The sequence below is a fragment of the Lynx rufus genome, unplaced genomic scaffold (assembly GCF_022079265.1).
Source record: "Lynx rufus isolate CCGP_SWC_20201006 ecotype Redwood Valley unplaced genomic scaffold, mLynRuf1.p SCAF_3, whole genome shotgun sequence".
In the NCBI taxonomy this organism is placed as follows: domain Eukaryota; kingdom Metazoa; phylum Chordata; class Mammalia; order Carnivora; family Felidae; genus Lynx; species Lynx rufus.
The window spans coordinates 195,891,705-195,903,962 of record NW_025814845.1 but is presented as its reverse complement, the minus strand read 5'-3'; the positions used below and the strand labels follow the sequence as shown (position 1 = coordinate 195,903,962).

The window sequence follows — 12,258 nt, the reverse complement described above, 5'->3', positions numbered from 1 at the left end:
CCTCCTGGGATTTACCTCCCAGGCGGCTGTGTTTCCCGACCCCTCACTTCTGAGGGCCTGAGCAGGCTGAGACCTGCTCAGATCCTCTGCGTCAGGGTCTCAGCGAGCAGTGGCCGGGTGCCGGCCGCACCCAGGAACGTTGGCAACACCGTGCCGCTGCCGATGCCCAGAGACTGCGGCTGGGTGCCAGCCTGCGCCCGAGAACGTTCACGCGATGGTGGAGCAGCAGCGTTTCGAGGATTACGGAGAATCACCACACACTTCTGGTACCGGGCTTCCCCCTTAACGACCTTGTTCCAGCACCAGCGAATGTGGCTGTTGTCCGGGGTCTGCTGGCACCTCTGGGGTCGGCTGGGGTGGCCACACAGACTCGACCTCGTGTCCTCGCAGCAGGGGAACCGCTTTTCTCCGTGTGGTTCCAGACACCCCTCCTCCACACCCCCAGTCTTCACTCTGCTCTCGGGGATTCGCCCTTCCGACCAGAGCACCGCCAGGTATCAGATGCGGAGTTTCGCACTCTGCTCTCCCCCTGTTTGTACCGTCTTCATGGAATTTAAACCCGCTCCTTCCTCCTTCCTCCCGTTTTGGTTCAGTGCCTGTGGCTCTTTCCACATTTCCACTTTCTCCCCAGCTGCTTTTGGCGGGGGGAGGGGAGGGCGAGGGGATTGCTTTCCCCATATTCTGCCCCTGTCTCCTCCGTCCTCTCTCTGCAGGCAAAAACAGCTCCCTGCCCTCTGTGGCTTCTCTCTTCCCCAGTTCACCTCTCTGCGCCGCGTCCCCACTGAGTTCTGGGGTTCAGGTTGGGCAACCTGTGGCGTGAATCCTCAGATCAGTTTTCGAGGTGTGCAGGATGCTTTTGTGTTGATGTGGCTGCATTTTATGGATGCAAGACGCAAAAAAAACTTCCATGCTCTTCTGCCATCTTGGCCCCTCCCCCCACACTGCCTTTTCTGGATCGTCATGAATACGCTTACGAATTGCAGGGTGACAGCTCTGAATTAAGCTTTCCGTGACAAATCCAGATTAGGCTGGCTGGATTTGGCGAGACCAAATAACGCTGTTCCTATTGCCGTGATTGCTCCCACATCACCGCACGTGAGGCCACCTCCTGGTTTTCCCCTATGCAATCTTCTTTGCTCATTGTCAACAGTTTTTAAAATTGAATGTCTTGACTTAACTGGATTTATGTTTTGAAAGAGAAGTTCCTGGAATGTCTGGAAAATAGATCGTCACCAGTGGCCCGAGCAGCTCAAGGTTGTCAATTGTAGCTCAGAGTCCAGGGTCCGGCACGGCCAAAGTTAAGTCACAAGGAGGGAATCCTAGACCCACCAGACCTTCTGTAATTGTTCATGGTCGCCTTGATGCCCCACGAAATGCTCAGGCTGCAGTGCGAGGCACGGAGACTCCGACCTGCCAGCCTGAGCAAGTGCCCAATGCCAGGTCCTCCTGGGAGTCTAGGCAATGCCCGTGCTGGCCAGCGGCGCCCCCTGCTGGACAGAGAGCAGTGTGGCAAGACTCCCTCTTGTGACCTCCCCCACGGATTGCAGAGCCAGGGGTGTGGACTTCATCATGTGTGGGTGGAACACGTGACACACGGCCACCCAGGAAGAGCTGGTCATAGGCATCTGGGGAGCTGACTGGATGCTTATGGAGGCCGTCTTGAGATCCAGATCAAATATTGTCCGTGTGTGCGTGTGTGTGTGTGTGTGTGTGTGTGTGAGTGATATACAGGTTTTAATCCAGGAAGAGAAAGTTGGATCCCAAAATTTCTACAGGATGACCTAGCGTGGTTATTTTCTGTGGCTTTTCCCTTGGTGGCTCAGTTGCACATACACTGTTTGCATTTTACCCACGATTCTGCCCACTTTAGAATCAAATCCACAGGAAAGATAGATGTCACGTGTGCATGTCTTTTGAGCGCTAACATCCAGCTAGCCCTGTCGAACTCTTTCACTGCGAAAGTGCCATGTCATCACTCATCTGTGGAATGAAAAACAAAACAGAAGAACCTAGGGCAAGCGAAGAATAAATAACATGAGATAAACTCACAGCGGGAGGCAAGCCATAGGAGACTCTTCAAAAAATTTTGTTTTCTCTTTATCTGAGAGAGAGAGAGAGAGAGAGAGAGAGCGAGAGAGCGCATGACCAGGGGAGTGGCGGAGAGAGGCATGCACACAGAATCCAGAGCAGGCTCCAGGCTCTGAGCTGTCATCAGAGCGCCGGACACGGGGCTTGAAGTCTCAAACCCTGAGATCATGAGCTGACTGAATGAGAGTCCGAACCGGCTGAGACACCCACGTGCCCCAGGAGAACCCTTCAGTGTAGAGAAGAAAGTGAGGGTTGCTAGAGGGGAGGAGTGGGTGGGCTCCATTTGCAACGGGCGTTATGGAGGGCCCCTGTGGGGGTTAGCAGTGGGTGTTTCATGTAAGGGACGAAGCCCTACATTCCACCCCTGAAACCAAGACTACACTCACTGTTAACTCAATTTGATTTAAATTTGGAAAGTGGAGGGGGGACTGGGTGCCTCAGTCGGTTGAGTGTCCAACCTCAGCTCAGGTCAGGATCTCATGGTTCGTGGGGTTGAGCTCCACGTTGGGCTCTGTGCTGACAGCTCAGAGCCTGGAGCTGCTTTGGGTTCTGTGTCTCTCACTCTCTCCCCCTCCCATGCTCACACTCTGTCTCTGTTCTGTGTGTGTGTCCCTCTCTGTTTATTTAAACATTTTACTTCATGTTTAAAACATGAAAACAACAGACCAATAAATTTTAAAAGTAGATTAAGAAAAAGTGTTTTTCCTCTATCGGCTATGATATTTGAACACCCAGAATTCAATATGATTTCCTGTACAAAATTCACATACTGACATGAGTTCCCACTACGTGTGATGTGTATGTTTAATGCAGACTGTAAACCACCACCACCACCACCACCACAACAACAGCAACAACAGGCTTTACCCTGTCAGTGCCATTGGCAAACGACCAGAGATCTCCTATATGGCCCCCCTCCCCTAGGGGGAATTGAAGGATCATGCACTAACTCCCATTCAACGGTGTATTTAGTGAGTCTCGCTCCTAAGAAATACAGGTGTGACTGAGAGCATCCATCCATACCCTGACCTGAAATACCACATTGTTGCCTCGGTGTCCACGTGAGACTGATTTTCTGAGGTGTACAACCGAGGACCAAGATTGCAATGCAACTGAGCAGAAATCCCTGAGCCTCCTCCCTTGTGGAGGAGACTGTCCGATGGGGGGATGGTGGTCAACTCTGCGGAACAAGGTAGAGCTGCTTGGTGGCTCAGCAAGAAGAGGTGGAAGAAGGTTCCTTTCCCCCATTTGCTCTGCAGCCTCATGGGAGGGGGATTGTTCAGGGAACCTCATCTAATGAACATGGGCCAGGAAGGCTCCACCCACCCGTCTCCAGAGACATAAGCATTTAGTTGCTCCTTGCCATTGCCAGGCAATTAGCCAACGTTCACATGAACATGTGGAGACTTTACAAAATATATTATGTATACGAGGAAACACTTTGCACAGTTATGAATTAGTGTTTCCTTCTGCTCCTCTCCTTCCGACACAAGACATTCCTGAAAAGGCTGTCTGCTCCCACGTAGAGCTAGAGTTCTTCCAGTTTCCTGGTCATTTGCCACTCCTCCGTGTGGAAGCACTGAGATTGTTTCAAACTCCTTCCCCTGCCGGCGCATGTTTGGATATCACCGAGAGTCCCCACACGCACATGTTTGGGCACATGTCCTTTACCAATACACAGAGAGTAGGGAATGGGATGATGGGACCGTGAGTCCCAGGCATTTTCACAAGGACTCCCGGTGCTCTGCCTTGTTTCCACCTTCATGCCTCATTGGCCACTTCCTCTGACCCTTTCAGGCTCTGAGAGTGCCCGATGATCCTTGGTGCTGACGGAGGGGAGAAGCCTTCCAAATACCCAGCATAATCCACACCTCTCCAGTAACATCATTGCAGCCAGCCAGCCTTAAAGCTCAGGATTCTCCAGGTCAACTGGAACGCCATACCCCACGAATACAGCCAGATTCATGGTCCCTCCGCATGTCCCGATCACACCCACCTACAACACACAAAACGTGGCCTACAAGGGACTGTGAGTGAGTGAGTGAGTGAGTGAGTGAGTAGTGAGTGTGCACGTGGGCAGGCATGTATCTCAAAGCCTGTAGTGGGATCCCTGGACTGCTTCCTGAGACCTCTGTCCCTTCTTGTTCTTCCTCTTGGTAGCTCTGGCTCTGCCGGTGAGACAAGGGACTTGGTTAATGGCCATTGCCCTCTGAGGTGGGATGTCCCTGGCTGAACTGTTGAGCCGGTGGATATTTGGTTCACGGTGATCCTTTCCCATCTCGTCTCTGTATTTGGACTGGTGAATTAGGACTGCGTCGGGGGGAAGAGCAAATTCTAGTTTCCTGAGGTTGAGTTCAGACTTGGGACGGTGGCTTTCTTGGAGCAATCTCCACTGGTCTAACGTGATTGCTGGCAGTGGTGTCTCTTCCCCGTGATCCTCCAATTGTGGCACCTCGATGTTGGGGTCGGTTTCAGGCCCCCCTTGGGCCGCAGCCGTGCCTGCGTGGTCAGCCTGGAGGGATGTGGATTCCCCAGCACCTGGCTCACTCGCACGGTCTCTTTCCGATTCACTCTTCTGGACGTAAAAGAGGACATAGGCGTGTTGGCTCAGGGCAGACGTCGCGTCACTGGCGGTCACCTTCGCATCATCCATCTTGTACCACTGGCCGTTCCCAGCTTTGATGTAACAGAAGTAATGTCCGCTGTGACAATTCCAGCCCGCGTGCACCAGCACGGCATAGAGCACATAAGTCAGCGACCCCCCGTTCTGCCCAGACACGTAGCGTCGCATGTCAAGGCGCTCAGGATATTGCACTTCCTTAGCCAGTTTGCTGCCCGTGACATGGCAGAATCGTTTCAATACCAGCATCAGGACCTTGGAGCAAGTGTGCAAAGTCAACGTCTTGGAAGCAGGTACCTTGTCGAGACAAGTACTACAGCGATAGGCATTTTCACCATCCAACTGTTCGGGCTTCACCAAGTGTTGCAAAGCTTGGCTCACACTCTGAGCTGCCCTGATGTCCAGGCTAATGTCCAGGTAAGGGTCCAAAGTGCTGGAGACACCCTGGCAGTGGAGACACTGGATTTGAGACCTCCAGTACCCCCCAAAGATTTGCCGGATGAGGGTGGCGTCCTGAGCCTGAGGCTCTGAAGCCTTGTCCTCACGCAAACACGCTTGCTGCATAGCATCCAGAGTGAACATCAGAAACTCATGGGCATCCTCCTGCCTGTGTGTGTGGAAGGCCGCGAGCAGTTTTGGCGGAGGCCGGATCACGTCTCCCGGACGGCAGAGGGCCCGGGTCACGTGAGCCTGCAGAGCACACAGCACGCAGAATGGCTGCCTCCCACAGCTTCGCGAGTGCTCCTGGGACAGCATGTAGCTGGCGAGGGGTGGTGTGTAGGTCAGACACTGCAGGGCCGCATTCGCATAGCACGTGTTCCCCAGGTTCTGCAGGCCAGCCCCAACCGCAGAAGGTCTCCTCCAACTCACAGGTTTCTCTGCGGGGGGCAGACCTGTCGACGTGGGAGCCCAACCGTTAGGCAGGTCGCAGGGTGTGTGCGATGACGGTGCCGGCTTCTCAGGCAGAGTGGGTCCTCCGTGGCCTTCAGCACCACCCGTATTTGATCCGCTAGGTTTGAGGTTTGGAAAGACATGGAACTGAGTCTCCTCTCGGCAGTGGGAAGAGGGCGTCTCCATGTCTCCTGAAACGTGGAGCCTCACGTTGCAGAGCGATGCTTCTCTCAGGAGGCCAGTCTCAGAATGATGGCTGTGGCCCTCTCCTCAGCCCTCGTAAAGCTCGCCCCACCCACCTGACTAGGACCACGTCATCCAATCAGCTACCAGCTGCAGTTGGATGAAGGGTCTTAGGGTGTGGTCACTCTTCTGCAGACAGACGACTCAGCCCAGCCTTCCTCCTGCCCCTCCCTCCTCAAGAGGCACACACACACACGTTTCACCACTTTCTCCACCTCCCTCATTTCCATTGCTCCCTCTCTGGACACACGGACTTGAGCATTTCCAACCTAGAGGGAATCCTTTTTTGAGTATCCACTTTGCTCTTAGATAACACAAAGTGTCGAGGAATGACGGCCATGAATTTTTTAGGCTATGGAGATCATTGCACCAATTGAGCTCTGGTATCATGTAGGAGCACCTCCTCTCCGTCAGCCAGAATGTATGTGACACCAGCAAATTATTCTGGAATGATTACTGTCCATGGATTTGATTCTAACACTCCTGAACTGTCTCCATGGGATCTGTGTATACAACTATCATGAAGGTCCTTTGCAACATGTCTGTCTCCCAAGGGGTGGCCGAGAAATTGTCCCAAGAAATATCCTTTGCCTGGTTTCGGGCTTTGTAAATGCTTTCTTCATTTTGTAGCTCCCTTCCCAATAGGAGAACAAATCCTAAACCCATCATTTGCCAAATTGTCACTGGTATTACTAGCAAATCACATAGCAAGGTAGGTATAGGTTCCCGTGGTTCAGGACATGTTTGTTGTGGATTTGTGACGTTTATAGACGGTTTGACATTGGAATTTAGACATGCATGGACCGATGTCCCCTCGTGGAAACCGTGGCTTTAATGTGTCAGTATCTCTAGACCAGATTTCAGAACTGACCAGGTCTGCCGACATTGTGATTTCTTCTCTAATGTTTGTTTGTTTTTCACTTTTAACATGTTAATTGATTTATTTTGAGAGAGACAGAGAGAGACAGAGAGAGACAGAGAGAGGCAGAGAGCGAGAGAGAGCGCTCATGTGGACAAGCCAGGGAGAGACAGAGAGAGAGGGAGAGAGGATCCTCAATGAAACAGTCACCTCCTCGGGGTCACCGAGTGGGAGGAAAAGGCTGCGAGCACGTGAGGTGTCTCCCTCAGGTGAGGGGAAGGAAAGGGGCAAGGGGCCAAGGAGGACACCCAATGGGATGCACAAAAGGAGTCTTCAGACTCTTGTGACCACAGCCTCAAGACACGGCCCTCTCCCTGCCTGGTGCCCGCCAGCCCCACCCACGGCTTCCGTCAGCCTCTGCCTGGCCTCACTGCATGGGACCGGACCACGGCCCCACCCTTACCCGCAGCATCCTTACCCCTGCCACACCCATGCCCACACCTCATCCCAATGCTCTCCGCCCTCAGTTGGCCCGGCCTCACGTCCAGGCCGTGCTCCACCGGGCCAGCCTGGCGCCTGCCACTCTCAGGACCACACCCCAAGGAGAATCTACCAGAGAGTGGGCAGAGGAGGGGGGCGAGCCAGGCCAGGGCACAAGCACACCTTTCCCTGTTCTTCAAATATCCGTTGGCAGGCGCCAAGTTTGGACCTGTTTCTGCAAGGAATCATCTCTCCCTTTGGTTGTCATCTCCTCCTAGAAAACCGGTTGTGTTTTCACTGGACGGTGTTAGCTGCTAGGAACTCTCACGTGACTGGTCTGAGCAAAGCAAGTTGCCCTATTGAACGTAGTGACTTGAGCCAGTCCATTCCAGACCTTCCTGGAGCAAAAAGCTGACCCCTGTCCCAAGACGAGACACCTGCTCCTGTCTGAGTGCCTGGCCCCGACAAGTCCATTCTCCCCGGGTCTGGAGCCCGCCCGTCTTCAGACTCCACGAACACCCCCTTGCTTCTGTCGCCTCAGCCCCGGCCACCTGCCACGTGGGCAAAGAGGCCTGCAGAATTGCTTCCAAAGAACCCTTTGACCACCTAATTCTCTGTCCTCTCTCATCAATCGCTCATCACTCTATGTGTCTATCTCCTAACTCTCGTGTCTCCTTCCCCTCTCTAGTATCTATCTGTGGAATGTCTTTCTCATCCTTTCCCTTGTATCTCTTCTATGCCACCCTCCTTGATGTGACTTGTGAATGAAAGTGCCTTTGAGAGACATGTGGACAGCAGCCCCTAATGCTGATTGATTTCCCACGCACATGTTCTTTCAGTTCATGGGTTTTTATGTTGGCAGACAGAGAGAGACAGACAGAGAGAGATACAGAGAGAGAGAGAGAGAGGGACGGAGGGAGGGAGAGAGAATGTGGGGGAGGGTTAGAGAGAAAAGGAGAGAGGCAATCCCGAGGAGGGAGGGAAACTCAAAGTTCACTCTCCCCAACCCTGAGATCATGACGTGAGTCGCCGCCTCCAGGTCAGACACTTCTCTGACGGAGCCACCCAGGCATCCCGACCCTCCTCGATTTTGAATTCACCTCTAGCATTGTCTTGTTCCCAGGACACTTGGAGACACTTTATCTTGAAAGGGGAAGAGAGGCTAACCCGTGTTTCTTTGCTGCTTCTGAATACTTAGTTGTCCTCCACTAGGTGAGGATCCAAGTCCCAAGTGCACTTGGGAACAAATGCAGGATTCTACTCTAAGTGACGGGAAACTACAGTGTACACACGAAAAAGAAAACCATGCACATTCGGTCGTGTCTGAGCAAACTTTATTAGCTGTGGTAACACTACACACAACGTTGCACTATCAGGGAAAAACAAAAATGCAGACAGCATGTAAAATATTCCCCGATACGATCTGCAGAAAAATGATATCAGTGAACTGTTCTAAAACAAAAGATTGCCTCCACTTGCCCAGCCCAGACTGGAATCATTCCTCTGGCGTCCCCAAATTCAGACATTCTAAACCCACTACACATTCATTTCACAGATCCTTAACTTTACATTCGAGTGGACGACCTCTTGCTCTCCTGGCGCTGGACTTCTCATAGAATCTATTGAAACGAAAGAAACGAGACCTTGTTGATTGAGACGGAGCAGGTGAACCAGAAGGTGTAGATGCATAAAGGAAAAGTGCACCATGAGCGTCTGCACGTGGGCGCTCAACCCACTCCCCGCCCGAAGCAGGACACCAAACACGGTGTGGAGGCAAGTTTTTGTCCTTGCAGGTCTTTGGGGGAATTGCTGCTTTAGCAAAAATAGGTCACGGCCCTGCCTTGCCCGCCGCTCCGCAGTCACCTGCTCGGGGTCACAAGAGCCAGAGGACGAGTGTCCGAGGACACGAGGTGTCTCACTCCCGGTCGCTCTCCTCCGAGGACGAGGAAAGCTGCAGGTCATCGTGGAGGATGCTCCGGGAGACAGGCACACAGCCTCCCTCAGACTGGTGTGTGACGGGCGGGCCCTGGCCAGCGGGGACTGGCCTCTCGGGAGGTGGCAGACAGGGAGCTGCTATGAACCTGGAGCTCCAGCCGCCTTTGTCCAGGCGGCTGAAGACCATTCGCAGGGGCTGGCCGGGTGCCTGCGGACAGGGCGGGCACGGGGGCAAGGTGCACGCCTGGAGAGTGTCCAGGTGAGGTTGGGGGCGTGCAGGCTGGAGGCCCCTGCTGTGCACCGAGGCAGGTGTCTTCTTGGCCAGCTGGGCTGCCCCCGTGGGACCACATGCACTTCTCCTTGCTGGACGACACAGACTCTGGCGCAGCCCCACATGGGTGCTCCCTGTGCTCTTGTGGGGTGGCTGGAAGGGGCTGTAACATGGTTTCTTTCGGGGGTTCTGGCAAGGGTCGTCGGGGAGCGGGGCCCATCTCTTGCCTGGTGTCTGGATGTGGGGCTGGGGACTCGGAGCCAAACGGGTTGGAGGAGGATCAGGGCTCACCTCAGGACGCTTGGCTGGTGCCTGGGCGTGGCCAATGCCATGCGCCTTGGAGACAGCCCTGGAAGCTTCCAGGGAGGCACATCGGGGCCGGTGTTGTCTCAGCTGGACACCGAGGCCTGGATCCCGGGCAGAGCGTTGGTGTGCCGGGGCAGGCGGGGCAGGCGGGGCTGGGGTCCCCACTTGCTGGGCATCCTGTCGGCCAGCAGGCGGGAAGGTGCTCGCCGCAGGTCTCCCGAGAGGAGCAGCCGACGGGGACAGCTGTGTCGTGTCAGGCGTCCCGCTAGGAGGCTCCGCCGGGACGTACGGCGCCAGCACGGACACCCTCTTGGTGGTGTACACGGGCATCGGCCTGTGCGGATGCTGTGGGAACACACAACACACAGACAACGGCCATCAGTCCTTCCTGCCCACCAAGGACACATGCACGACAAGCACAGCAAAGAAACAGAAACGCAAACAACCGGGAGAGACGGGAAAGGAGTGTACTGACAGAGGACAAGGGCCTCCAGCTCAGCGTCGATTGGGAAGAAACACTGGGCACTAGCCCCTTGATGCTTTGACTCCACGGGAGCGACGGACCACAAAGGTTGTGCATCGTGCCTGCCTCCCGAAGTGGACAAGCACGTCCATTCAGGCTTCCAGGGAAAGGACAGGCGTCCTGCAGGTGGAGGTTCGCGGCGGGGGGCGGGGGGGCGGGGGGCGGGGGGGCTACTGAGTTTGGATGGCCAATGGGGCGGGTGTATGTGTCACCAGGGAAAGATGCCTGTGCCTCCCAAGAGGCCTAGGTGTGGGCACAGCGTCCCGAAATTATGTTGGCACGCCCACCCGGCACCCGGTTAGCACACATGCAAGGAATCCTGCCGGATCATGGACACCCAGCAAACGTGGCTGGAAAGGACCCGCACGGAAATCCCAATGTGGAGAATCGGGGTGGACCCCCTTCCTCAGCCAGGAGGGCCGGGAAGCCCGTCACATCCCCGTCCCCAGGAGAGAACGAGAGCAGGGACGGGGGACACTCACCCTCACATAGTCACAGCATTCTGTGGAGTCCCTCCAGGCTCGCTGCTGCCTTCCAGGGCCTATCCTGGGGAATCTCTGCAGCAGCGCCTTCCTCTGCTGGGCTTCTCGCCTGCACGACCAAGAACGGGAAGGTGAAGGAGCGGCATTTCGTGTCTTCACCTGGGGAGCGAGCGATGGGGCTTGGGCAAGATCTCCTTTCTTCATCTGCCCTCCTGGCTCCCACTCCAGCGAGCCGTCCAGGTTGGCCCAAGACGTCCTTGCGTTGAGAGCCGTGTGCGCCACTGCCTGTCACCTGCCGCCTCCCCCTGTCTCCCTACCGCAGGACACACAGCCTCGGGGACTCCCCCAGAGCAGCTCAATAGGCTCGTGACGTCCCCTGGGGGGCGGGGAGCTCCTTTCTCTGCCTCCCCCACCCCTGTGTGTGTCTGAAGACGACACAGCACCCAGTGTCCGGGTACAGAGACACAGCGACCTGAGCTGCCAGGCCACGGGCAGGCCGGAGCCGGCCGCATCCTCACCTTTGTCCCTCGTCCATGTCCCTCGCAGCCTGGTTGAGGGGCCCGGGCTTGTGCCGGTCCTGCTGCTGGCGTGGTTCCACATTCTCCTTCGGCTTCCTGGGGACAAAGGCCTGGGGGGCGAGGCACCCGTCCCAGCGCTTCATGGGGCACCTGGTGCTGGATGCGTTGTGCCCAAAGGCTCCGCAGTCCTTACACTTGAGCTGCGGACCAAGGAGGAGGGGCTCAGTGAATCAGCACCAATGACAGTCCAACTGCAAAGGTCATGACAAGGACACACTCGGGGAGCAGAGGACTGGTGTGGGTGGGCCAGGGCACATCGTGGACGGCTCGGGAGGTGCCAGGAGATGGAAGTTCCTAGGATTCTACCCGAGCCTCTGTGAGGGACGGACCGGGAGTTGGGATTGCAGGTCTCGGGCCGCGTAGAATGAGCCCCACGCCACGATGGGACAGACACCAGGCTGGACGTGACCCTACGGCCGAGGGAGCTTATCCCAATGGGCAGGCTGCTGAGATGCCAAGGCAGGCCACCGTGGGCTAGGAAAGGACGACCGACTTCCAGACACAGAGTCTTCATTCCCTCGTCGTGTGCGATCCCCGGCTTCAGAGGCATGGCTCCCCCACCCCCACCCGACCCAGCCCCTCCAACCCGCCCACTGGTTCGCCACGCCTCCAGGGCTCCACTTACCCGAGGATCCTCGTCCTCTAGCCTGGGAACCCTGGGCGCCATGGGTGCTCTCCGTTGCCTCTTCCCGTTTGGGGCTTTCAAGGGTCTGGAAGGTGCGTGCTGGGTGTGACCACCCGCCATCTGCCCCCTCTCCTTGGAGGGTCAAGTCAGCCTTGCTCGAAGATGGGTTTCTGGACTTCCTGAGGCAATGGGAAAAGGAGAGTCATTCCCACAGACACAACGACTCCTTCATGAACCTTTCTCCCCCAGCGGGCATGAGGAGGGGGCGTCACGCCCACCAGGTCAAACACGGTCCTCACCTGGGAGGTGGGACCTCTCCCTCCTGCATGTTCTACGCGCTCTCCCGTGGACCCACCC

General features: G+C 55.8%; 2 protein-coding genes across 2 annotated transcripts; both read right to left on the bottom strand.

Annotated features, from left to right (window-relative positions):
- Nucleotides 1-4,177: 4,177 nt before the first annotated feature.
- Nucleotides 4,178-5,785, bottom strand: LOC124520780 (ubiquitin carboxyl-terminal hydrolase 17-like protein 6). The gene has a single exon (XM_047091852.1). It carries the CDS (start codon nt 5,783-5,785, stop codon nt 4,178-4,180), a length of 1,608 nt encoding a protein of 535 aa, XP_046947808.1.
- Nucleotides 5,786-9,096: 3,311 nt separating this feature from the next.
- Nucleotides 9,097-11,943, bottom strand: LOC124521264 (putative protein FAM90A23P). The gene is made up of 4 exons (XM_047092357.1): nt 11,902-11,943; nt 11,217-11,416; nt 10,699-10,807; nt 9,097-10,038 (listed from the first exon to the last, which is right to left on the bottom strand). The coding sequence occupies exons 1-4, from the start codon at nt 11,941-11,943 to the stop codon at nt 9,097-9,099; spliced, it is 1,293 nt and encodes a 430-aa protein (XP_046948313.1).
- Nucleotides 11,944-12,258: the final 315 nt, after the last annotated feature.